Source organism: Arthrobotrys flagrans, assembly GCF_004000055.1.
Source record: "Arthrobotrys flagrans strain CBS H-5679 chromosome Unknown unitig_8, whole genome shotgun sequence".
NCBI classification, from domain to species: domain Eukaryota; kingdom Fungi; phylum Ascomycota; class Orbiliomycetes; order Orbiliales; family Orbiliaceae; genus Arthrobotrys; species Arthrobotrys flagrans.
In genome coordinates, this window is record NW_027137553.1 from 5,147,234 (window position 1) to 5,174,056 (window position 26,823).

The following is a 26,823-nucleotide window of genomic DNA, read 5'->3' on the forward strand; positions in this document are numbered from 1 at the left end:
ACACATGCACTGGCCCATCTCTTGAGCACCCCACGAAGCGACCCGACAACCTGCAATGCACCCACCTGCACATTCACGAACCGAACGCACTTATCGACCTTTGATATTCAACCTCGGAGAGCCGGCTTTGCTACTTTGGGCCATACTGGTTGGATTCTGGAACGGATCAGCCAACGGCGAGACCACGTTTCTGGCACCGAAGCATACCCTTGTTCCAAGTTCACCATCGTTTTTACTCTGATTGAGTCCCAGTCCTTCGTGCCTTCGCAGATAGTGGGACCCAAACGCAACCATTAGGACAAAAGGAATTCTGTCCAACTGCAGAAAAGAAGGTAACCGGCGGGTGCATGTCTGAGTCTAGCTCCGTCGGCGGAACGTGGGGACAGTAGTCTTGCATACCAACCCTGCTTTCCTTGTCTGCCAACTGCACCTCAGGCAAATTATTATCCCAGCTACATACATCTCGAACCATACCCTCTTTCACGGCGTATGACAACAAAACCACTTGTCGTCGTCTTTCCAAGAAGCCGCAAGACCTCCTTATCCTTTTCGAAGCCACCAGTTTCATCTTAATCATGAGCATGACCGAAGACAAGACTTCTGGGCTAGCCGTCTGTGAGTGCTGCTAGCTGCTTCTTCCATGCCATAACGCTACATTCGCACTTTACCTACTGTATGCCAGATTTGCCCTTTACATATCCGATTATTATTATTATTATTATTTGTACCCACCACAGACAAGCCATTCATTCGAGCTTGCCATTGCAAACGAAGGCTTGACAGACCTCTTAGCCATTTGCACTTCCCGATACACAAGATACCATTGCTGTTACCGCCCTTCCCGAATCCCCACCCTTTCCAGGCAGACGTCGATGAGTATACGCACACTCCCGTTCTTTCCTCTTCTCCGACTATGGACAATTTAAACTCGAGGAGTTACATCGTAACTCGTCAGAACTACCAACCTGACCGGGTTAAACCCCAGCAGCAGCGGCGCCGACGTACATCTTTCGGCCGCCGCTCAATTTCCCCCGGCAAGGACCGTAAAAAATTTGTTGATTCCAAGCATGAAACTCATGGAGATTATGCTGCAGCTTCAGTGCATGTCGCGGAGCTCGATGGAACGCCTTTAGCTATCGACACTCAGAAGGTTATGGTGACCGCGGAACTCGAAAGTATCATTCCCCGTAAACTATCAAGTACCTCACCGCTTTCCCTCCCTTTCATTCTTCCTCTCCCCCTACTTCGGCTACGCTATTATACATTCTTGTCTTGAGGTTAATTGCTGACTACTTGCGCAGGAATTATAGGAAGACATAGCAAACGATCAAGTCCAACGACACCCAAATCACCTGAAATTAAAGTCAGCGAGCCGCGTTTGTTCCCAAAAGATTACGAAACCAGTCATATCGAAGACCACGGCGATTTACAAATATACCAGACTAATTCTTCGTCCGGTGAACTCAAACCACCTTCTCACAATCACTCGGGTGACGCCAAAACCCGCAAAATGAGCTCTGAAACTTATAGGTCAAGTGCGACCACAATAGCACCAAATTATGTTCATGAAATTCAAGAACCCGATAGCCCCACCTTACCCCCTATCATGCCGAATCCCAAAGTCATTGCATCAACGCCTAGACATATATTAGGACTCGCCACACACCCATTACCAGGACCTAGCAGTCCCGGGGGCAGCGCCTTGCCAGTTTTACATAGTGACCGAGGGCATCCAGGATCACCGCCTTTATCAGCTTCGGTAGGATTGGGACGAAGGAAATCTTCTAGGACACCATCTTCGGCATTGACGGCGAGCCCGAATCCTTTTCTTATGAGAGATCTACCAGATTCACTCCGCGATCTTGTTTTGGATCAAGGGCTTATTGTGCGGCTAAAAGATGGGAAACGAATCGAGATGGTCGCGGACGACGTACAATGCGCCAAACAGATCCTTAACGCCTGGAATATTTATGAAGGAAATCTTGGGGGTGGGATATCTCGTAAGTATCGCTATATTTTGACGTGAACTATTTGACTTGTAGCATGTTAACCAAGATTGGTGAGTAGACGAGAAGGCCTACCTCTGCATGCTTAATTCGAAACTACCAAAAGATCAACTTGCAGAGATATGGGACAGCTGCCAAACCATTAACGACCCTCCAATGCCCCTCCGCATGAACCACTCGTTATTTCCAGAGGAGTTTATCGTCGCAATCCATATGATCCAACAGATTTCCCACCAGGATATGAATACCCTCCAGCACAACTTAACCGCCAAATCCCCGCTCATGTCCCAGCGAAAAGCCGTCACCAGTAATGTTTTAATGAACGGAAACGCTGTTCCATGTCCGAATGATCCCGAGAGTATTATCAAGTTATTTGGTGGACGGGAAGGCGTGATACCTCCCCAAGCAGTGCTGGACAAATCTTTGTATATTGCGTCGTCGAAGGGTTTTAGAGCCGCAGCGGTTACTTTCTTGGATTGGAGAGCGGATATCGATGCCTTAAATACAGCTTCCAACAGGAGGGCATTACACGCAGCGTGCGAAAATGGGCATGAGGATGTAGTACGGATTTTACTACAACGGGGGGCATCAGTCAATGTCAGAGACGAGGACGGCAAAACACCCCTACACCTCGCAGCAGCAGATGGCGGGGAGGGCATAACGCGTATGCTGATCCAGTCAGGAGCCGACCTAAACGCTATCGACGACGAGGGTGATTTACCGTTACATGTGGCCGCCACCTACGGGAGCGCCAACATTGTACCCCTGTTTTTACGGGCGAGAGTAAAAGTTGACACACCAGGATCGGGCGGGAGGACCCCGTTAATGAAGGCTGTAATGGGTGGACACAAAACTACGGTTAGATGTCTTTTGGACGAAGGCGCACACGTAAACCACCGGGATGATATGGGGTGGACAGCACTACATTGGGCGGTACGGAAAGGGAACGAAACTTTGACAAGAATTCTGCTAGAGGAAGGAGCGAATATCCACGAGCGTACCGCCGACGAACAAAATGCAATATGCCTCGCTGTACATCATGAGATGAAGTCTTTGGTGCGATTTCTGGCCGAGAACGGGGCCGCTATAAATGGATATGGGGGTAATGGAATGGCACCCATTCATCTCGCTGCCATGATGGGGAAAGAGGGGATCCTATCCGTACTTTTGGAATTGGGTGCCCTCGTAAACAACTACACAAAAGGGTTAGTAAAAACTTAGAGATCTGTGTGACCGTATGATAAACGCGCTAACATTATATCTCACATTATAGAAGCGCTATAAACTCACAGACAGCCCTAATGGTAGCCATTATCCAGCAAAATGAAGGAATTGTCCGGGTATTACTAAATCATCCACATATCAACCTTGAAGCGGAGGATAGGAATCGATCAACCGCTCTTCACTACGCTGTGCAGAAAGGAAATATACCTATAATCAAAATGGTGCTAGATAAAAATCCGCGCCTGGAGGATATGAACATTGATGGGAAGGTCCCGATTGACTTGGCTAAGGACAAGGAAGTTAAGGATTTACTGAAAGCAGCTGCGAAGATTGCGAAGCTACCAAGGAAATTTTCGATTTAAAAGAGCGATAGGGACAGTGTGACCTAGGGTACGACTTCTTGAGGGACTTTGACGACACAGTACCCCTCAATCGAATTCAAAAGGGAGACGACCCGTTGTGTTAGACGAGATTTTCACGAGTTTACGACCACAAAAAAGTCATGGCATCCTGTGAGAGGTGAAGGAATTATCTCAGGCGGCGGTTGGCGTTTATTTTATTTTTTTATGTTGAATATCGCTCGGAAATATTTCGACTTCCTTTCTTCTATTTGCATTGGTTTGTTTTGACGAGCGACAGTACATTTTCATAACGCCTCAAGTGTCGGATTGCAGAGCATGTACCATAGGCTCGCAAGTGCAATTTGGTTCGCGGACTACATTGGACCAAGTCGTGGTTACTCTAGCTCCGACCCTTCATCATTGAGATCTCTACAGGGCAGTTAAAGCCTTTCTCTCCGCAAAGAATAACATGCGTATTCTTTGCATGCTATTAATCAAGTAAGGATAACACCATAATAGCTATATAATTATAGTCGACCGGTCTTGAAATAGCAAACACCTTGGTAGGGAGAGCCCTGAGACTGGGGAGCCGAGCGTATATATTCATGGACCAAGTTGGAGCTGGAAAGCCTCGGGCATTGGCCAGGAAATCGTTCCATTAGAAACAACAAGAACACGGCCAACTAGCTAGCTTGAAAATACTATCAAGGGATGTGTAAAAAATATCTTTTATCATTCTTAATATCGGTAGGCCTAGATTCCTCAAAACTATATCTAGTTTGACATGATGCTAAACGAACAGAACATTCGCATTCATTCCGTCCTAATAATACATTTTAAACTTTGCCTTGTCGCTAGACTCCTCAAATTATCACTATAAAACTACATCACTGCGGAAAAAGACAAAATGCAGTCGACCCTTGTCTCACTAGAAGTCAACCTCAACGTTTATGCATCCCCGGAATCGCCGTAGCAATGTCTGAACGTATTTGCGTCGCGGAAGCCCTTAAATCCAGCCCAAAATTCACGATCCGTTTCAGAGCAACACGAAATTTCCAACAGACCGGGGTGATCGCGCTGTTCCGTCCAGACTTTTGGTTACAGCTAGAACATGATGAACACGAGTCGGATGATTGAACGTTCGGCGTTGCTGTTGAAGATGTAATTATAGTAGTAAATTTCGTCCTCTATATTTTTAATTAAAAGTCAGCAAGGCGTTAAGGCCGCACGACGGCCAGGACCAGCCTAATTGTGTCGTGTCAAGTGCAAGGTCTTGACAGTTCCTAACAAACGTACCTTCAACTCTATGGGTTTTAGAAGCTGACTTGGATTCCAAGCTTCTCAAAATGTTTGCACCATCCCTTTTGCCATGGTCCTTGCTTTCTACGACAAAGATCCTGGGAATTTGACAACTGTCAAGCGTAGGAAACCTTAGAATGGTTGATTTATAGGAGAAAATGTCGTCATTTAGTAGCATTTCCTGAATACTCCCTATATCTCTTGCTGCTTGATTGAGGGCCCCGAACTAGGCCATGAGGGGCCTGTGGGGCTGTGGAATAAAGTTGGCAGGTACACCTAATCTTGAAGGTGTAGATTGTACTTTTACTAAACTTGATCCAAAAGTTGGAAAAGACTCAGCTCGAGATAGTGAAATAAAAACGAGGCTTTCGTTACAGGAACAAGCTTGCGGGGCTGCAGCGAGCCTAGATGTCGAGGATCATCGATGCCATCTCTTCTTCCCGCGCGGCCACGTCGACATAGAAGTTGATTGTCTGTCTATGTATCTTGCAATGTCCACACCCAGCTGTCAAAAAATGACGAAATTTGTAGCCTTTGGATGTGCAACTTCTCAGTCAGTTCGAGAAATATTATCCCGATACCTGCGCGCATCGGACAAATATCTGTACAATTACGACGATCTGGATTTGCAATATCAGTAGCTTTGACATTATGCTCGGACATAATCAATCTTAAGATCTTGAGAAATCTCAATTTTGTGGACCTGGGGCTGCGCATGAGCCCGTACCTCTTTCTAATAACCACAGGACCCCAGGTGAAACGTCGGACTAGCCGAGGCTTTGGTAGCGAGGTGCAAACCATTGGCACTATACGGTATGCTGGTTGGGAAACTGGGATCATGAACCCAACAGAACCTCGACGGCGAAGCTCGATCCCAAAAGGGCTGTGGCCTCATTGTCCCATGAATGACAAACAGCTTAGATTTAGGGAAGCAGAGAAAATAGCCCTTTCCAACAAAGGGAAAAGGTTTGAGGAGGCTCTTCCGCTACCAGTATTGATATTTCCGGCTTTAATCCCCAGGGGTTATTACACCATGCAGAATGCAGAGAGGTTAACAGCAGAGGGATGGGGTGTCGTCCTCCTCGTCAGGCCGGATACAGCGGTTAGAATGAAATCGCAAAGTTCCCTGCGATTAAATGCAGGACACTTAAGACGTGTCTTTGCAGAGATCAACCGTAGTGTGCATAGCTTCAGATAAACACAACGGCTTGCGTACACTCACATTGTCTAAGCGAACATTCTAACAGACCTCTGGGAATTTCATGCTACACATGATCACGATGCACATAAGTATGTGGGTGTCCCCGCTAGGCCTGAATCCGACCCTCCTTGGGTCTGCGGGTGAATAGAAAATAAGTGAGAAAAAAGGAAAGAAATAGAGTGAATTGATGAGTTGGCAGTCGATTGAATTTGCCCCCAGATCCATGGAGAAGAGGTTGAATGTGGCATAGTTATAACCTTGAAGCATGGTGCATCCACTTTATTTTGAGTTGAGGAGGAGATGTTGGAAGTGAAGTTGGAAAGTTGCCGAATTTCCTGGCCCTGTTTTTCAACCAAACACAAGGCAGCTAGCGCTATGGCTCACCAGCAGAACCACTTCCATTCCAGAACTCCATTCTACATATCCATCGCCCTGTCATCCCAGCACAATTCGTCACCCGAATTGTATCTCCAAGGCTAAGATTATCTCCCGGGACTACTCCTGGTAAGGCTTCAAGCTGCACCACAGATTTTCTAAACAGCGGCTCGAGTTCTGGTAGGTATGCTATGGATTTCGGGCGAGAACCGGCTGGCCTGCGCGTATGATGTTATGGCTACACGCGACATGACACCACAGCCGTTTGCTACGCGAATTCGCAATCAATATTAACGGAGGTCATCACGAACTTCATGCAGTCCTTCGCCATTGTGCGTCTGTATTATGAACTGGCCCTCGGCGCTCGAAGCCTAGCAGGTATTTTACGGCGATGTGCCTGGCCAAATCCAGATTCTCTACTGATGAGGTGTCAAAGTAACGATGATCTTTGACAAGTTCTCGAAGCATGCAGTGTATGCCCCAGACGATAGTCGAGGAATTCGATATCTCAAGGTGGACGGTCACGACACGGCCGAGCATAGCCCCTCGGCTTCATGCTAATTTGATCCTTAGACTATCTAAACTATGCATCGACCATTCCCACAATCGCCTTGAAGGCAGACCGGATAATTATCACCGCTGGCAATTGAGAACAGGAATCAACACCAAACTTGGATTTTCTTTGAGGGGACGGTTACCAGGCGGTTCAAGGAAAATGATAAGTTCCCTGCTTCCAGGGTCCAATTCCTCTTTCGGGAAATGATGTCACTTCGCATCTGGCCGCCGCATTTTTCATATGACCTGCATATGCGGCGTTCTGTCGCGCGCTCTTCTCAACTTCAATGCATTCGACTATTGCCATGCTATTAGTTAGCTCTCGATACCGGACAATGTACCCATGATACCCAGGCGTCTTAGCGATCTAGACTCAGCAAGTGTCGCATCGATTCGGTGAAACTTTGTAGTGGATCGTGGATCGTGGCAGCCAGGGTGGCGTTAGTCTACTCAGCTGGTTTCAATTATAATTACGCTAAATACTGCTGAAGTTTAAAGTTCCATACGAAATCCGATGCTTGTTTGATTGGTTTCTGGGTATACCATGTCCACCATGTCAATCAGAGTACATTGTAGCAAAAAATTAATTGTCCGCTCCTATCCATCTAGCCAGCAGTGCAAATGCAACGCGAATCACAGGAGCGATACAAATGCATGCCACCGAAGGATCCTGTCGACGGTAACTATCAAAGAGACCGATCCTATATCGTATGTCGTGAAGATTATAACGGTTACAGTTCAATACAACGATGTATGTTCGATATTTAGGATAATCTTATAAGCTTAGCTTACAAATATGTATGTTGACACCACTTTCATGTCGAATGGGCCTCAAGTGCACCTCAGCTAAATTTTTTTCGAGCGAGGCGTTGATGGTTAGGTACAACTGCACAGTCTTAGCAGGGTCAATCGCTACATCCCCAACCCTGCTTTCACAGCTCCCCATAAGAAGATCCTTCCTTCTCAAGTCAAATGGCCCCACCACGTGCCGAGAAATTTCGACGACGTGGCAGATATGTCTTCAACGAAAGCCGAGAAAGAAGCGAAGTAATTCAATATCGGTGAGACTGTCCTTCGCAAACCAAGACAGGATGATGGTATTTTGTAAAGATGGTGATGGCGATGAGCCCTGGTGGGTTTTGACCCCACTGTGCACGCTCCCGCAAGAGGTAAATTTTGCTTCTTCGGGCTCAGTAAAATGGTATGATTTTTGAAATTTGGGCTCCCATAAAATGGATTCAATTGGTTCTCACTCGCAACGGACCAACGGCAGTCATAGAGTGTTTCGGAGTCCCTTAACCTCACCTGCACAAGCGGGATTTTCCTCTTGCAGGAGTCTTCTCGAAGCCCCAAAAATTGAATAGGGAATTCGGCCTCGGGTAAGGTAGCTATTCCCGTTGGCCACGAGTGTAGCCCGTTATTTATCCTTTGTGAAGCCCTCAAATGGCCACGATACTCTTTCTCGCTTCCTCCACCTCCTTCCGTCCAGGTATCCTGACTCTGACTGTGGAAATCAAATAGTTCACGACTTCCAAGGTGAGCGGAGAGGTCCTTCCAACTTTTTTCGAGGTACATGGTACATGCACATATCCGCATATGCATCGTGCAAATCTCCATGTATCTATTATCTCGCAACGGGCTGAGGGCTTCAAGAGCGCTAATGGTCTGTGAAGTGTCTTGCATAACTAGCGGCACTATTACGATCCAGACGCAACAACCGAACGTCGTCGTCCGTCGTATGCAGCTATGCAGCCGAATCGACTGACCGGCTATATATTCGAGGCTGGTCGCGCTTCTGAGGTCCGATACAATACTCATTCGCATTGTAGTCATTCCTACGAACTAGAGTGCTTACTTACCATTCTATTGTCTTCCAGCGCCAGGGACCGGTACCTCAATCGCAAGATTTACAACGAAACACGTTGACCCAGACGTGGTAATAATTCTCATATATAAAATCTACTACTTTTCGGTAGAAAGGGCTATTTAAGTAAACTCGGCCTTAACGATGTTGCTTTGTGACTCAAGGGATATCGCAATGAGTCCTCCTTTCGGGTTCCCGGGCCCAGTTGGCACTCGCCCGCCTCAACGACAGAGCCTGCCTTATACGGCTGCAGCCTATTCTGGACAGTCCCATCATCAACAGCAGATGCCCAGCGCACGAACTTCCGATCAACGGTACAATAATTACAACCAAAGAGTGTATGAGGAATTCTCAATTGTGCTTTCAAAGACATACCCACCCGCCCCATTTAACTCTGAAGATGTTCAATCATTCAAGACCATTCCATTTTTTGTAGCGTTCATTGCGTTCTGACTTACATCTGGTGCGGGTGCGAGAAGGTCTGATGCGGCGTCACATTACCATGCTCCGCAGAGCCATCCTCCCGGCTTCCATACCCCGTCGATGTCTCTTCTTACTCGTGACACTGGGCGATCGTGAGTCTTGATGCGACCCTAGCCCTTTGTTTAGGCCTAGATATATATATTCTAGGCCGTTGTACGACCCCATCCGAGGCGATTCATTTCTCGAACAATTATTACTGTTCTTGATGTATATCTGACCATAGTTGTTTTCATCTCACAAGACATCGAAACTCTGGTGATTTGTCTGCCTCGTATACAGGATTCGGGTCAAACGCTGCCGACTTGGAGATTCCATATCCCCAGCAGAAGCAAACCGTCGGGACAGCTCCCCAGCAGCCCAACAGCTTCTTCGGGCCTTATGGAACCACTTTCGCTCCCGGTCCTCCATCGAGGTCCCTTGGTGCCTCCGCACCAGTTGCAAAACTACCGAGTGCACCAGTAGTAGATCCACAACCAACGGATCCATACAGGACAGGGACTTGGAACGCTACTGAAAAGTTTGGATCTCCCGTACTTCCTACTCCGCCCGATGTAGGCAAACAAAATCCTCAAGCGCATGGGAAATCTAAGGAAGGTAGACCCCGGGCAAATATCAACATTACTGGCTCGCCGCCCAAAACAAACCCCTACAACAACCACCGAAAGGCCAGGAAAACGGGAGAAGTTGATGATTTATATTACTATTTGGATTATGACCGTAGGGCATCGCCACAAGCCGATCCAAACAAAACACTACCGGATCTTGAAACCACCCTCGAAGCCGACGATCAAGACCAGATCTTTCAAAAGCTCAACGACCTTCTATCCCATGGCATGTTCAATTTCTTTGCGAAGCACCAATTCCCAATTCCAATCGACCCCGGGAAACGACGTATCCGTAAACCGTCCGATCGTGAGTGGCACGAATGGCTCGAGCTCGCAATTGCCTTGTGCGAGAAGCGGATGATTCCTAAGACTCTGTTACACAACGAGCGCATCAAGGAGTTTGTCACAATTCTTCAAAACTCAGGTAGGGCCCTTTTTTTCTTCTAAGAAAGACTTCCCTAATTTTAAACTTAACCTGTGAATTCCCAATCTTAGGCGAAATTCGACATGTCGTCGCACATCCGAGTCGACCCCTCAAAAGCGACATGGGTGTCTTCCAATTAATCAGCGCAGGAATCCACGTCGCCCAAATCATTAAGGACTGGGATGGTATGGAAGAGATGCTCAAGATTAAGGAGAACACCGAGAATATTATCGCTAAAAGGCGGCGCAGAAGGGAGAGTATCAAAAAGCACGTTCGTTTTTTAGAGCAATACGCTGAATCCGAAGGCCTCGATTGAGCATTTGCCGTTGATTGATCTTTCCTTTCGCATTTTCTCGGTGTTTGGGTTTCAGTTTTCAGTTTTGCGTTCACATGGGAGGCCGGTGATCTTGTTTTTTTAATGCCCTTGAGTTTTGGTCTTTTCAAGCTTCCAGAAAGTTTCCGGGAATCTTCATTTCAGACGGACATCTGGACTCGAGTACTCTGTCTTAGGATCGAACCCGGAATTATGGACCTGTCGCTCTTCGAATCCTAGGAACCGGATTAGGACCTCTTCCCTCCCGATACAAAAAATTATGGTTTACGGTCTAGCCTCCTTTGTTGGTGTTTACTTTTCTAGGAAAACAAAAGCTACATTCTGGAAAACCCTTTGGATTATTATCATAGGACCGTACATACAAAATGGAACCTCCCTCAAAAGCCTGGCGTGGAATTTTTGGACTTCTTACAAGCAAATCGATACACAAAAATGACAAAAATGTATACTGAACTGGATTTCCTTACCTTCTACCCAACGAAACGTGGACCGGCTTGCCTGGGCTCTATTTGTTATTTCATATTTGTTTTTATTTCGGTCGTTACTCTTTTACTTCTAGGCCTGATATATATACTACATGTATTCGTGGCCTTTGCATTGGATTTGTATGATTATGCCAGCTCCTCAGCTTCTGAAAAACATCTCTCCATACCTAGCTCTTCGTTCGTCTGTTATTTGTTTTGTCTCTTCACGAGAATATGTTCTTAAGTTATGACCTACTATGACGATATGATTTTGCTCTAGTTAATGCAAATTAATGAACAAGAAAAAATTGCCACCCAAACAGGAAGTTCTCCCGTCTCCCTAACAAGCACGTGCGATTTCCTGCGCCACAGGATCAAAATCGTTGGATACATATATATATGACGGCGTGAACATTCCTGTGCTGTTGGGAAGAGTCGCTTTGTTTCTCCCATGCTTCCGGAATTATAGATACACAGAGGCTACTCCTCATACAATTTTTAATTTCGCATTTTAATTTGTACCATTGCGGTTTGTCGAGGGTGAATATTTTTGGAACATCGCGTTCCTGCCAAGGAGGGTTGCAACCGCGCGTTATTGGCTACAGCAATTTCGCCTCGCCGCTCGAAAAGGCAATATATTGGCAAACAGAGTTCGTGGCACGATAACGTTGGCACTGAAGCTGGCAATGTCTCCTCGTGCCTTGAACGATGCCTCAAGATTTTGTTAGTTGGTAGGCAGTTAGTGGTAGTCTATGAGATCGATATTGTTATCGAATTCTGGTATGCGGAATTGATAGAGTAGTGAATACAACATGCTGTCAACTTTAGTCCTCAATGCCCAACACCGCAAGCACGCGAATATGCGTATGTTAGCCAATTGCAAATTAATATTGACATCTAGATGTCAAAATGGCCCTCAATTGAGAAGGTAAAATTCTCGCATGCATAGCCAGATCAGGATCATAAGGCGTAGCGTCCATAGACTAGAATAAAATGGTTAGGCTTGAAATAGGTCTTGCGATATATCTGGTTTCATGATGCACCCGCTCGCCCTGTCAGATGAGGAAGCGACCATTCTGAACAATGTATGGTTGCCCCAAATCCCTGTCAAAATTTCCTGAACAAGGGTGCAAAAGGCTTCCTGGGACACAATGGGTACGTGAATCCACCACTCATTTGCTACTGCTGTCCATGTACCGATTTTATTCTAGCCCAGTCGACAGCAGGTTTATGTCGTTGATTTAAACCAGGGTTGGTAAAGGCTAAGGCTAAGGCTAGAGACTTTCAACGAATCGCTTGTCGGGTTTGCGGTATGCAGGCGCGGCTTCATACATTTGGTCCCTGAAATCTAGTGATTCCCTGCTGGTAGTAGTTTTGCTTGTCGAAATATACATAAGCTCGCTGATCGCCCCAAAATTCTGTATTCTCTTGTAGTTCTTTCGTTCAATTCTTGATCACGAGTTTTCTCTCTTATTAATTTTTTCCCTAATACTTTCTTTCTTTTTTCTTTTTTTCTTTTACTCTCTTTTACTTTGTTGTATACCCGTGCGTACCTACGGCTTCCTTTCGTTGTACCATAACAACTTGGTTGGTAACTTCGAACTTCTACTTTGTTGCGTGCGGCAAACTTTCAATTCGTCTTGAATATTCATTCTTTCACAGAACTACACGCAACTTTCCAACTCGAGTCTTCGAGGCAGTTCAGGTAACAGCCTGTGAAACTTATTCGGTACATTCGTTCTGTGCCAGCTGGCTTCGAAGGACCCCCCCCATATCTACACCGCAGCATCGATTCACCAACACCATATCTCTACAGTTCGAGTTTAAACGTTTTGCGACACACGCCACAGTTATATTTCTTGCTGCTCAAACTGAAGGAATATTCGACCCTTCACAGCAATATAATCGCATATATATTTGCTGCGCTCGCTAGGTCTATTACGGCAATTTTTCTCGACCTTGCCGTTCATATTAGAAATTATAGACATCTAGACCTGGTGCGAAACACATTCCAACCATCCACAGATCCCATGTGATTCGAGCAATTGAACTTCAACAGTTCGAATACATGTTTCTAACAGGTTTGTAGGTTATTGGCTATAGGATTCAATAGGGATATATCTTTCTACTGCTTCAAATTCATCCCAAACGGCAGAGATTGTGGTTATATAACAACTTGCGTATGGTCCCAAAAAATTCGCTGCCTCTCCTAGACTAAAATTTCAACATCTGGAAGAGTCGTTCTGGAATTCTCTGGCAGAATTTATCAATTAAGTATATATATACACCTCTGACTTGACTTTCTGGAGAGTCTATATCATCTTACTTCGTGCATCATTACCCCTGGGGGGTATCATATACTATAATTTCACCCTCTATTTAATATCCTTTTGGTCATCAAGGAATCAGGAGTGAAGTGCTAGGCGACAGGGCCGTGGCACTGTGAATACGATTCACAAAGATGGGTGGATCACGATGGACTAAAGTTTTACTCGCAGCACTACTAGCGCTGGGCACTACGTCTGCTGCCCCTGTTAAACTAGAGGAGAAAAACATTAATATCAAGCAGGTTCGGCGGGGCGGCCAACTGTTAGAACGACAGCTTCCCTCGATCATATATGGAACGAAGATATCTACGCCCGCTGAGGATACCCCGCCTGCCACGACCGAGATAATTGAGCCTACGACCGAAGCTGTTGCGGAACCTATCACTACTACTGAAGAGGAGGCTGCGCCCGAGACGACCTCGACGGAGGATAATTTGGAACCGACTTCGATATCGTCGTCTGCACAAACGACTGATGAAATTTTAACGACCACGACTCCGGATCCAGTGACCACCCAAGAGCCAGGTACCACTGCGGAGCCAAGTGCTACTGAAGAGCCAAGTACCACTGAGCCAACCACTACTGAAGAGGTTGTGACAACTACAGCAGACGAGATCTCCACAACTTTAACTACGCATTCATTGAGCACTTCCACTTTGGAATCAGAGACTTCTTCTCAGCTACTTGAGACCACGGCTGAAACCACCAGCTCTAGCCTTACGAAGTCCGACATTCTCTATGAGCCTACTGCCACATCTGAAAACTCGGTTTCTGCCACCGCCACGACAGATGAGCGCAAAATCACATCAACGAGTGTAGAGGAAACATCAACGGCACAATATGAAACTCTTCCAACAGAAGAGACTACAGCCTCGTCTGCTACCACTGCAGATGTGCTTCCAACAGATTTGTTCACCGAATCTGGTTTCAAAACAATCGCGCCTCCAACTTCTTCATCCACATCGGCGGAGCCGATTCAAACTTCGACTACCGAGGCCAGTTTAGAGACTACCAGTGCAGACGTGCTCCCAACAGACTTGTTCACCGAATCTGGGTTTAAAACAATCGCACCCCCAACTTTATCTACATCTGTGGAGTCAATCCCAACGACAACCACAGAGGAAATCACCACCACTTCTGAAAACCTTGATCTGACTACTACGACGACTGAGAAGAAGAAGACGACGACCAGCACTACGAGCTCTTCCATTGAAGTTGTGACGTCTGAAACCTCAACTGAGCAGGCATATCCAACTGGCCTGTGCGGTGGATTAAACCAACCAGACTGCCCAGATGAAACAACTGCGGCGCAGACATCACACGTTCCCACGACCTCAGATGAGCAAGCATATCCAACTGACTTGTGTGGTGGATTGAATCAACCCGATTGCCCAGATGAAACAACTGCGGCACAGACATCACATGTTCCCATGACCTCAGCCGAGCAAGCATATCCAACTGACTTGTGCGGTGGATTGAATCAACCCGACTGCCTAGATACAAATACTGAAACTAGCAGTGAGGCAGCTCCAAGTACGACTTCTAAAGTAATAAGTACCACCACAGAGATTGAGGATACCACTACTAGTACGAAAGCCGCTATCACATCTACTACGGAAGCCCCCATCACTAGTATAGAAAGTACTTCGTCGATAGAAGAGTCTTTGACATCGGAGCCTATTGTACCTACTAAGACTCCGGATTTTGGTCCGGGTTTCAGTTTTATCACGTCACCGCTGTTAAGCACCACGAGCACTTCTAAAACTCTTGCCGTAACGGCAAGTTCAACAACTGCAATCGAACCGACCACAGTTCTCTCCACAGTATACTCGACCACTTCGGAGACCGTCAGTTCGCAAACCACCACAAAATATCACACAGTTACTGTTCCGCCACCAGCCCCAGTGGCTCCTTCGGAGCCCTCAACTTCATCAGAGGCGCAAATTGCCACAAGCACGTCTGAGTACGCGGTTCCCACTACAGAAGTCTCTGAACCTAACCCAACGACATCCCAAGATGGACCCGGAGGGCCAGATATTATTTTGCCCTCTTCAACCCCATATTTTCCTATCCCAGACCCAAGTGAAGCACTTGGAACCTCTACTGAAATTGCACCACTACCAACTTCTGAATACGCAGTCCCTACTACAGAAGTCCCCACTCCTACCCTAGTCCCGTCTCAAACAGGACCTGGAGGGCCAGATATCATTTTACCCTCTTCAACTCCGGACTACTTTGCCCCAGATCCAAGTGAGACACCCGGAGCCCCTAGTGAAGTCGCACCACTACCAACTTCTGAGATCGCTCCTCCTCCGGTACCAACTACAGAAGTCCCCAATCCTACTCCGGTGCCATCCCAAGGAGGATCCGGAGGGCCGGATATCATTTTACCTTCTTCAACCCCGGATTCTTTAGTCCCATATCCAAGTGAAACACCACTACCAACTTCCGAGGTCGCCCCTCCTCCAGTACCGACCTCAGAAGTTGTTCCATCAACAACTGAGCAGGGTCTTGTTCCAACTGGGGTATCTCCAGAGCCCACTCCGTATCTCCCAACCGGGAACCCGGGGTCTCCCCCTGATCTAATTGTCCCATCCACTGCGACTTACAGCTTTGGGACTAAACCTGTTGGTGGTGGCGGTCAGGAGACAGTGACTTCAACCTTGGAATTATCTACAATTTTCATTACGGAAACCTCTCTTGTCACAATCGGCACTGATACGAGCACTGCTGTCGTTACTTTCCCTGTTCCGCCGGTTCAGGTTACGCCTACACCGATCCCAGAACCTTCCACCGTATTCGTCACGCTTCCAGCAGAAACAGTGACTGTATACCCAAGCGGCACACCTGATATCCCGGTGGTATCGACCCCTGTGCCAGAGCCTGTTCAAACGACTGCACCAGCTGGCCCTCCTCCAGATCTCGTAGTACCGTCTTCTGAACCGGTTCTAACTCCAGTGCCCACCCCACCAGCACCGGAATTGGTATCTTCCAAGTCGACCATTTTCGAATACATCACACTCACAAACACTCAGCATCTGATAGTCACACGTTATAGCACTGTGGTTGCTATACCAGCACCACCAGCGCAAGAAACACAGATCCCCGCACCGACGGATGGCAATATTGTTGTCACAGTGTCCGAAACTGCAACTATTAGTGCAAGTGCTCCTTACCAACCTGCGCCATCGGATTTTGGTAACGTTATTTCGGTGACCGCCACGGCCTCTTACCCCGTGCCGCTGATTCCGGATCCGATTAGGGCTCCAAACCCTGAACAGAATCAGCCCTCATCAGTCACTGCACCAGAAAATCCGGTTCGTACGGGATTTGTTATAACGCCCCGTAACAATGAATTTGCTCCTGAGCAGCTATCAACGACATTGTCAAAATTTGTGAAGACGGTGGACAGTAAACAATACGCCCCGACAGCGGCTAGGAGCGTCGAAAGGGCTGTGATTCAACCTTTGGAAGTTAGGAGTGCTGCATCGCAAAATCTCGTCAGGTCTCAATGCGCATTTTCTCTGTTGGTCGTAGCGATTATTGCGTGTCTGGACATCCTTCTATAACACTGCCCAGTTCATGCCTTCCGGTTCATGCCTTTTCTTCTCTTCCTTTTTTTATGTTTGATTCTTGCATTAGGTTTGAACGGCGTCGAATAGGTTTTTTTTTCTTTCCCCCTTAAGGCTGCCACTCCTGAACTTACCAACTTACCATATCATATTTCCTTTGTACTGTTGCATGCATACCCCCCAGCTTGTTATATATATATATATATATCTAGTTTCCTAGAACCATAGTACCTGTTACTAAATGATCAAAATTCCCATTTGTTTCTACTGGCTTGTTTCTGAGGCGCTCTTACATAGGCATATGCAGTAGTATTGATATCGGGTGCATGCAAGTTACAATGCATACAATGAAGCATCAACCAGGCCACGCGAGACGAGGTAGTTTGGTTACTATGGTCACTAGTTTCGTTGTAGTCTCGTAAACCCCTGCCTGTGTGCAGTTTCGTTGCGTTGACAACACAGTCCCACTCATCAACAACGTTGGAAAATGGGAAGCCCAAATGATTACCGTTTTCGGACATGTAAGAGCTTCTAAATTTAGCCTCCACACAAAAGCGAGCCTTCACGGTAACAAGGTCATGAAAGATATCCTTTTCACAAGGCTTCAGGTCTCTCTACGGATAAGGCTTGCATTTTGCATTTACAATGAGCCTCAGTTCCAGCGACATCGATGGCGACGATGAGACGAATCTATTTTTGGTGTTTCAGCGAACAGCCTGCGATTTTTTGTGGTCCACCTGCAAGCTGCAGGCCGTCCCTTTCCCTTGGCTCTATTCTTAGAGTACGGAGCGAGTCTGCAGGCCAATTTTGCGAGCTGCGAGGCGATGCACCTAAAAAGATATTTGGCCCGGCTAATCGAAATATGCTGATGCCGACCGATTACTAGCCCTACAGTGAGTCTTTCCGGTCCATACAATCAACGTGTAACAAGAAGTCTAACGGCCGTTATGCTTGTTACCGATGTTACCGATATCATGAAGCGGGAGCATCTTGAAACCGCTGGAATATTCGAATGTTGACTGGCAGCTGCAACACGTATCAGAAAAACGGGAACCTCAAAAGTTATAAAATCTTCAATCTGAAACTTGAGAAATGAGAATCAATCAGGCAGCAGTGCGAGAAATCGCTACTCAGCTCTTTTTTTCATTCACATATTTTTTTTTCCTGCCAGAGGGGAAAAGGAAAATTATGTTCTTATTCTCCTAAGCGCGCGGTCTAAGCACCCCTCCCAGCTGCATTGATCAGCTGGGGCAAATCAACCAATGAGCCTGAGATATCACGGCCAATCAACGGCCTGCTTTGACCTCTCGCGTCCGTTCAGTTGGCGCCCACCTCCTTGAAATGGGTGTGGAGAAGGTCTGTGTCAAACGGACCAATCGTAGTAGTTTACCGGATACTTGGTTCATGGGTCCCCTTCCTTCCCTTGAGCGAAAAAAGAGAGCCCACACCCACACAAGGGTCACTCTGGCACAAAGTGACATTTGGAGCTACCAATTTCGCTCGAGAATCAGAGTAGAGATACCTTTCGGACGGGATGAGAAAATATGCACTGATGAGTTGTTCAAACGGGGCGACCAAAATGGCATTCGGAGGTCTCTCATTTTGGAAAATCATTGGTGTGGGAAAAGGATCTCCTTGAACAATAGGAAATCTCACAGATGCGGCTCTTTTGGAGTTGGTATGCAGGTCTCCAATGCCTGACATGACCGGCTGTTGCATGTTGTGCAGAGGGGAGGGGATAGAACGCTTCCAAAGAAACCTTGAAGATAAAAAACTGCGAAACATTTTATTCCGATATCAATAGATATCTCGGCTTTGTTTCGCATCCTGCAATATTGCAATTCTATCAACTTGTAAGATTGAACCTGCATTTCGCTAAGGTAAGAAGCCCGATGCCGAAGGCTTCGTTTCACCCATGGGAATTAGAGAGTATTTGTTTGAGAGATGGGTATTGTTCTCATCTGAGACCGTGGTTTCCTTCCCCGAGCCTTGCATGCTTTTTTTTTTTTTTTCTCTTTCTGCCGTTCTTTCGATGACCTTCTCTCTCGAAGAGGCAAGATTTGTCGGGAGCTGTCTTGTGTCTGGACCTGTCACGGCTTAGGCGCCTAGGTTCCCCAGTTCAATAGTTCAACATCTTTCGGAACATATCTTCAATGTTGGAATTGAGGGGACGCAGCAGCTCAATACGTGACAGCTGGGTTGATTTTTCGATGTTGGACGACGTATTCCAACATGTTCAAGTCATTGGCTTCATTTCTCAGGGATGATTTTAGTATTCAATTCAGACCCTTTCATTTGGGTCCCTTGGTGCAATGGTTTGCGCCATCAGGTGATTCCCAGCGTCTCGGGAGGACACCCTCATTTCACCTGATCTCCACTTTCCGGCTTTACTCACTGGGCTGGCCTCGTGGGCATTTTTGTGTTCGCATATCTCGAGCAAAAGAGCCTGCCGTCCTCATTACTCGAGTGCACTCAATATGAGAACCGGCTTGTCAACATGTTGGTGCCTGAGATCGTCTACGATAAATTTGGCCTATCAAAACTGGCCCCGGAACTTAGGATAAGGCTCGATCCTAAGCGTTTTGACCTGATAGTCTCTCCACACGTTCCAGAACCCTGTCCGGCTTCGTCATAGGGATATCATACTCCGTTCCTGTAGATAACATGCTGAGCGCATGTTAACTTGTTGCCGCTGAGTTGTCGTATCACGGGCGGATAAGTGATCTGATTACGGAGAACCGACGAGATTTTGTGCAGAGTTTCTTTTCTTTTATTTTGTCTTCAATCTGGTCTCAGTTTTTCGTCGATGTCTCTTTTTGTCATAGAAAGTGATTTTTGCCGATGGGCCCACGCACTGACACCCCGCTGGCTCCGCTCGAGACCATCTACGGGTCATCTTTTTGTTTTTTTCGCTCCCCTCTCTCGTCCCGCTTCCAAATCCTGTTTGGCGGAACCGTCGAGCGGGCTTTGTGTCCTGAGAGCCCCACCACACATGGCCTTTTAGTGTGTCTTTGTGAAAGAAATTGTTTCGGTCGCTTTGATATTCTCATGAGATTGAGTTGGTTCTTGGTTTCGTTTGATTACTCTGAGAGAAATGTTAACTTTGTTTAAACCTAGGTCATAAAACATCGTATTTCCCAGATTGCAGCAAATTTCAGACCCCAAAAGACCCATGTTCCGATGAAAGGACATCTCGTCTGCCATGCCCTGCCCTGCCCTGCGCATGCCCGGTCATGGCCATGTGCTCACCACCATTATGAGGCCCTGAAGATTCAAGGAGGGTGAGCGGAGTGTCTTGCCCTCAGACTGGGTAACCAGTCAGGTGTCAGACCGTCTGCCTCACCCGTCAGTCGGGTAAGCAATAAAAAAAGAAAAGCGTCAGTGCCAGTGTCTGCTGCTAAAAGTGGGTGTGTGAAGTGTGCATGCTTTTTCTTGTCGAGTCGACTCTGGCTGCAGGCCTTCAGCAGGCTTCAGCCAACCAGATCACAGCCCTCCTGCTTGGGACCATGTTCTGCCCATGCCTCCTTGCTCTTGCTCCCGTTTCCTTATTCTCAGTCGCGCGCTAGCTACTTCGCCATACATAATAAGCACCTTCTACCCTTTCCTATCGAACCAGGGAAAACTTTCAGATCCATTCCTCCCCAATCGATTCATCCACCGTCATTTGTAGCAGCATAATTTTTTTTCTTTCTTTGTTTCTTTTCCCCAGCCTGCCGAGTACAGTTTCCACCGATCGTTTCTGTCCGCTTGCTTGCTACTACTACATGCTTCATACTTGAGTACTTCCAGACTATAGTTAGACGGGAATCCAGAATTAACCCGGACAAATCACGACTCGACTGGAGTGCTTCCCCCAATTTGGCTTGTCCACGTTTTCCTTCCCGCGGGCGCCTTTTTGAGTGGTCCGTTTGCCCTGTCGCAGAATCAGAGCTTACTATCACATTCACTTCTCACATCCCGCCTATTGTTCCTTGATAACAACCACAACCACCACCCCCGATCTAATCTTACTGGCTTGTCGCCCGACAGCTGAAGCCAGTATATCTACTTGTCGCCTACTGCTTCAACCAGACTCTTAAAACCGGTGTTCTCTTCTTTTTCCAAACAGTTTTTGCGTTCATTAGCCACCGCAGCCGAACAAGTTTTCCCTTTTGCGAGTTAGCACTGTTTGCACCGTTTCTATTTTCCATTTTCTATTTTTCGCCCAAGTCCAGCCTACGACTCCGGTTTTACCTTGTGCGCTCCCACTAAGCACCGAGCTAGCCTTAGGCGCCTGTGCAAGTTCCCATCCAACAACCGGCGCTTTCGATTCTTTCTTACAACAAACAGGATAAGGTCAGTTCCGCCAACAGCCCTTCCCTTCTCGCCTCTTGAGCGTTTCCGTGCATATGCAGCATGCGCCTCTAGGCACCAGTTGTTTGTTCTCCGATTCGGTTCATCTTCTTTTGTATAAAGACATTCGACCTCCCATTGCCACCCGTCCAATCTTATACTTCCCCCATGCATACATATCCACAGCTGCCCTTCGTATTCGAACATTAGACTTCAAATATCAAACGTCTTCCCTTCCCCTTCAAAGATACCCGAGTCCACTTGATACCCTTTACGACAGCGACGTTTAAAAGTTAGCCTAACCCACTGTGGCTTTCACTTGATCAATTCTTCTCTTTCCCTTTCCACTTGATACCCATTACGTGTTTGCCTCCCCCCAAAAAAAGTCTGGACGGATATATATATCACATTCACAAACATTCACACATACACACAACTGCTTTCGAATTGCAAAACTTGAATCATATCCAACACATCCTAACCTTCTGCGGCCACACAGTCCAATTCGATACATTTCTCTTTTACCGACACTATCTCCTCAGCTCTGAGAGCGGAGATTCCTTTTGGACTTTAACCCAGCCTCAATATTCATATTCACGAATACATCGACACAATGTCTCCATCACCACTCCTTCCTAAATCTGCCAATGCAGTCTCTCTTCCACCTTCCCGACTTCCGGATACTCCACAATCTCCATCCTTCCCATCCGAATTACCGACACCGAAGTCTGCGGGACTTAAGTCGCTATCCCTTGACGATGGCGTAACGACCCCATTGACTCCGCCATCCGCATACTTGGACTTCTTGAAGACATCGATCGTCATGAGGACACCTACATCCGCGACCTTCAGAGACGTTCCTCTCCCACCAACCTCAGCGCCACTCTCCGCAGGCTGCACATGCCGTGGACGACGAGTTATCAAGAAGCCAGTCAGCCTTTCCTCGAAAAAGTCGGGCAACGAAAGTGGAAGCAACAACAGCAGCCGAGAGTCTTCTTGCGATAGTACCGGTTCCGCAACTGCCTGCTCGAATTACTGCTACTTCCCACCTCCTACTCCATACACACCAATGACTCCAGGATCTCTCAGAACACCTCTTTCCGCAGGAACTAAGAGATTAAGAATACCACCTTCCCCCGCATTCTCTCCGAACTATAATGCTGCGTTCGAAAGCCCTTTCCCGATCTACTCCTCTGCTACACCAAGGACACCGATTACTGAAGAAGATGAGGATGAGTTTTTGGAGTCTGGAGTCCTTAGCGCTAATGGTGAGAGGCCGAAGAAGACAAATGCTTGTCGTCACAAGAAGATTGTCACAATAAGAGCAGATGCCGCTGCCTTCTCGAGAACAGCACGGATGAAGCTCATGGCCGCCCCGAAGGGTAAGAAGAGAAGGGTAGACTAAACAAATCAAAGAAAAGAAAAAAAGAAAAGAAAAAATCACTACGACTCTAAAAGACAGGATCTTTTCTTCTGTTCATGTTGATAATATAGCTGCTCCTCTTTTTGATACCTTTTTGATATTTTTTATTTTCATTTTTATTTTCATTCATTTATTTATTTATTTTAAAATAAATAAATAAATGTCTTGTCGATTAGCTTGTTAGGGTTGTCTTTGGGGATATCACGACTGCAATTAATGGAGTTATCTTTTTCTTGTCTATTTCTTTACATCAGATACTCATATACAATGCTGTCCTTTCAATTAACTGGGTTGCCGGCTTTTTCTATATGATGAAGACATCTCTCTCACTTCTCTCAAATATTTCTTTAATTTCCTTCACACCCTTGATTCGTTTTGGCGACAAGGGAACAAGTTCACTCACGACTACTAAATCGCATGTCTTCACTATCTTGTCACAAATCGGGGATCTGATCTTCCTGTCTATCTATCTGTTATATATATAATAACACCTGTCCTTACAGCAAATGGTCTGTCAATGGATGGTATGCCTGATAATTAAGGCTAGCTACACTTCAATCGACATCTAAACATCTTATTTGTTCCATCTCTAAAGTATAAGTCTACTGAATTCATTCCTGAAGCTTAAGTAAGAAGATGACGATGGGAAAAACCTTAATCCGATTTTCGATCGATCCACTTGAGCGCAAACGTGTGGCATTATCGGGTTAGCAAGCGGTTCCCCGACCACCTCGAGCCGTGCTGCATACATGGCACCAACCAAACAGTCGCTTTCTTTCTCCTTCCCCCAACATCTCTCATCCCCATCCCATCCCGTCACCGCCGCCGACCACGATGATAAAAGGAGCAAACTCAGGTATACAGTAAAGTTTACTCAAGCTCTTCCCTTTTTACGCCCCACCGTTCCTCTTTTTTGAAACTTGGGAAAACCTAGGTACCAACCGAGAGGGCTGGAGATGCATGCGCCTCTAATTCCGTCCAATCGATCCATTCGACCCTAGTAGTTTTGCCCGTCCTCAACCGGGGGCGGTCGTGAAGCGCCGGCGAATTTTTTTTAACCCCTTTGTTGGATTACGGGATGACACTGGTGCACCACACCGTTATCAAACTTAATTGAAGGTGTTGGCAGCTTTGACCGACGATCGTATGTCCCTTAGGTGGAAGGAAGTAGCTGTAGAAAATATCTCCGTTGAAGTTAGAAGAGAGGAGGAAGGGGTGGGTTTTTTGGACCTGGCGCTTGCGGTGGATGTTGCATTTTTTTAACTATAAGTAGGTGGAAAGCAAGCGGGTCGGCTTCTACCTCGTGGGTAGCTGCCTGCTTGCATACGGTTGAATTACCTAATGTTAAGGAGTATCTCATAGGGTCTGTGATGAAATATCGAGTTCAATATTGTAGATCTTCAATAAAGCAATTACCTCGGTATATACCGAAATATTCTAACCTAAATTGATGTACTTAAGCTTCAATTGTACAAAGGAAAAAAGCGAAGCTAGCTTCTGTGCTCTAATTTTCAATCTGGATTCGCTATAGCTATAGTAATACAAAAAGGAAATACATTACACTATATCGTACAATGCTGGTATTAAGAAAGTATCAATCGAGAGAGAGCCGTGCTTTGTCTATATATAACTAAGTCGACTAAACTCGAAAGCCAGAGACACGATGGCTCTTGGGGGGTATATATTGAGAACGAGGGAGGGAGGGAAGGATGGTTACCATCTAACCTTTAGATTTTAAAGAAAACGCCATAAAGATGCAATGCAATAATGGGTATTGGGTTATTAGAGTTTCTAGTAATATCCCCAAAAGAGTGATGTGAATATAGAAATGCCTGTATAAAAAAAAATGTGGACATTCCAGTGTCGACTCAGGCTGGGTTAAAAAGGACAAAGGGAAAACGAGATCAAAGAAAGAGTAGAAAGAAAGGAAACAAGAAAAAGGTTAAACTATTCTGTTGATGTGTTTAGAACTTGTTTATTTCCATGGTCTGTAGAGTGTATCTGCCACCGGTCATTGCTCCGCCAATTCCAATTGTGCGACCGGAGCCGGTACTGTCGATGTGGTTATTATTTCTCCAGTTTGGAGTGACTCCGTGAGTTGGATCGTCGATGAGGACGGTGATATCGATGCTTTCACGATCAATTGGGGAGCCCGCTCGTTTATTGCTCTTCTTAGAACCACTTGACTTGAGGTTCGAAGTGGAGGAGACGAGGTGGTCGAGTGGCTTGTTCTTGTGTTGGAATAACGGAGGGATGACAGGGAGAGATGGGACTTCTTTGAGGGCCTTGTTGCCGTAGGTGTTTGAATCGATAGGCGAGATGGGGCTGATATTGTTATCGAAATGGATGTCAAGGAATGAAGAAGGGTATGCGCTGTTCGCTGCTACCGAGCGACTATCGTCGTCACTGTAGTCGGAAGGTGATGATCCTTCTTCGACGTAGGTGCCGTATTGGAAGCGATCGTGGAATGGGGAGCGGTAGCCTTCAACCTCGGTCATCTCGGTAGCCACAGATGTTCTATCTCCACCAATCTTTAAGGGTTGTGGGATGTTTAAGTATTGCTCGCGAAGTTCGGGAGAGGTAAGCTGTGGGCGAAGGGTGTGTTCATGAGGGGGGATCTCGATAACAGGGAGAATATGGGGGCTGGGGGCTGGTGGGGGATTTGGAGCATCGGAGTCCGTGAATGCCCTTGGGTTTGATGGAGTGATTGGTGTGTATTGGTCATCGATATCGGTGTTATCAGTCGCTGTGGTATTGGCTCTCTCAAGAGTAGCCTCACGTCTAAGACTCGTGGGAGTCACTTGTGTGGAACCTTTCGATTTACCATTGGTTTGCACAGCGATTGGATATCGATTTCCACGGGACTGTCTTTCACTACCGGTGAAGACGCTCGAGTGGATAGATGAGCCGACGGATGTTTCTGAACCCAAGCTTCCTCGTTGTTCCTTCAAGTTCTCGTGGGAGAGTAAATTACGGAATTTGAGCCTAGAAGCGTTTGCGAGGTCCTTGAAACTGGGGTTTGAGTTCTTGCGCTTGTGTTTCTTTGAAGGGGTGACTGTGTTAGACCCAGATGGATCTAGAAACTCGGAACTCTGGCCCATATTGGCGGAATCGGCTCCATGAATAGCGAGGGAAGGCAGGGGAGGGGTTTCTCCATGGACTCTATGGCGGCCACGACGGTTGTTGGTCTCTTGATCACTTGGCTCGTCATATTGAGCGAACATTTGAGTGCTCGTATTACTCGCAGCGTAGTGTCTGCCTCCGATCGAGACACCCAATCCATCATAAGTCTCAGATGGGGCGGTGACAATAACCTCTGGTTGATATCCAATGGTGACGCTTTGCTTAGACGAAACCTTCGAGTTAATCTTTTCACTCGAGGCACTTCGGCTTCCCTTGCGAGACCCAGAGCGATTAGAGGGCATACGACTCCAACTACGGCTGCGTGCCATTCTTTCCTTTTTCCTATTCCTAACAAAGAAGATGAGAGATGCCAAAGCGGTTCCGATGACTAAACCAGGTGCAAATCCCGAAGCGAACCCGCCTGCTGTGACGGCAGGACATTCGTCTTTTGATATAAACCCAGCGAGCCTTTGAGCCTCGGAGAGTGTGGTTGAGTTCCCTCCATCCTCGGACGGTAGAGAAGTAGAAATTGGCTGCATTTCACCTACACTTGTCGGCCAGCTATCATACTCAAGTTGACAGTGGTTGCCATCGCAGAGATAACCAGGGGGGCAACATTTCCCGCTACTGCAGCGGGTAAGTTGTGACGGCGAACTAACAGCTCCTTCAATGCTGCTGCACTCCGAAGTACTGATGATGCGGCAATCTTGGCCTGTGGGACAGCATCCGACTGCTGTATTTCCGAGAACTGCTATACACTCAGTACCAGTTGGGCAGCAGAAATTAGAAATGCTTGGATTTGTGCATCGTTGGCTTCCTGCTCCGCAATTGTCATTTGAAGCCTGTCGGGAAAACAAAGCGAACTCTGGGT

At 46.7% G+C, this 26,823-nt stretch overlaps 6 protein-coding genes across 7 annotated transcripts; 5 read left to right on the top strand and 1 right to left on the bottom strand.

Moving 5' to 3' along the window:
* Positions 1-913: 913 nt before the first annotated feature.
* On the top strand, positions 914-3,592 carry DFL_007977 (uncharacterized protein; the record flags this gene model as incomplete). Its single annotated transcript, XM_067637640.1, has 4 exons — positions 914-1,187; positions 1,302-2,000; positions 2,068-3,211; positions 3,280-3,592. The coding sequence occupies 4 exons, from the start codon at positions 914-916 to the stop codon at positions 3,590-3,592; spliced, it is 2,430 nt and encodes an 809-aa protein (XP_067489137.1).
* A 5,155-nt stretch (positions 3,593-8,747) lies between these two features.
* On the top strand, positions 8,748-10,693 carry DFL_007978 (uncharacterized protein; the record flags this gene model as incomplete). 2 transcript variants are annotated; one of them, XM_067637641.1, is made up of 6 exons in its annotated part: positions 8,748-8,801; positions 8,879-8,937; positions 9,030-9,203; positions 9,345-9,440; positions 9,590-10,377; positions 10,449-10,693. In XM_067637641.1, 6 exons carry the CDS (start codon positions 8,748-8,750, stop codon positions 10,691-10,693), a joined length of 1,416 nt encoding a protein of 471 aa, XP_067489138.1. The 2 variants fall into 2 exon arrangements, with proteins under 2 accessions (XP_067489138.1, XP_067489139.1); XM_067637642.1 differs by lacking the exon at positions 9,345-9,440.
* Positions 10,694-13,636: 2,943 nt separating this feature from the next.
* Positions 13,637-17,071, top strand: DFL_007979 (uncharacterized protein; the record flags this gene model as incomplete). The annotated part of the gene is made up of 1 exon (XM_067637643.1): positions 13,637-17,071. One exon carries the CDS (start codon positions 13,637-13,639, stop codon positions 17,069-17,071), a length of 3,435 nt encoding a protein of 1,144 aa, XP_067489140.1.
* A 3,051-nt stretch (positions 17,072-20,122) lies between these two features.
* On the top strand, positions 20,123-21,980 carry DFL_007980 (uncharacterized protein; the record flags this gene model as incomplete). Its single annotated transcript, XM_067637645.1, has 6 exons — positions 20,123-20,132; positions 20,192-20,269; positions 20,393-20,428; positions 20,492-20,628; positions 21,344-21,409; positions 21,906-21,980. The coding sequence occupies 6 exons, from the start codon at positions 20,123-20,125 to the stop codon at positions 21,978-21,980; spliced, it is 402 nt and encodes a 133-aa protein (XP_067489141.1).
* Positions 21,981-22,019: 39 nt separating this feature from the next.
* On the top strand, positions 22,020-22,811 carry DFL_007981 (uncharacterized protein; the record flags this gene model as incomplete). Its single annotated transcript, XM_067637646.1, has 1 exon — positions 22,020-22,811. One exon carries the CDS (start codon positions 22,020-22,022, stop codon positions 22,809-22,811), a length of 792 nt encoding a protein of 263 aa, XP_067489142.1.
* Positions 22,812-24,793: 1,982 nt separating this feature from the next.
* On the bottom strand, positions 24,794-26,491 carry DFL_007982 (uncharacterized protein; the record flags this gene model as incomplete). The annotated part of the gene is made up of 1 exon (XM_067637647.1): positions 24,794-26,491. The coding sequence occupies one exon, from the start codon at positions 26,489-26,491 to the stop codon at positions 24,794-24,796; it is 1,698 nt and encodes a 565-aa protein (XP_067489143.1).
* Positions 26,492-26,823: the final 332 nt, after the last annotated feature.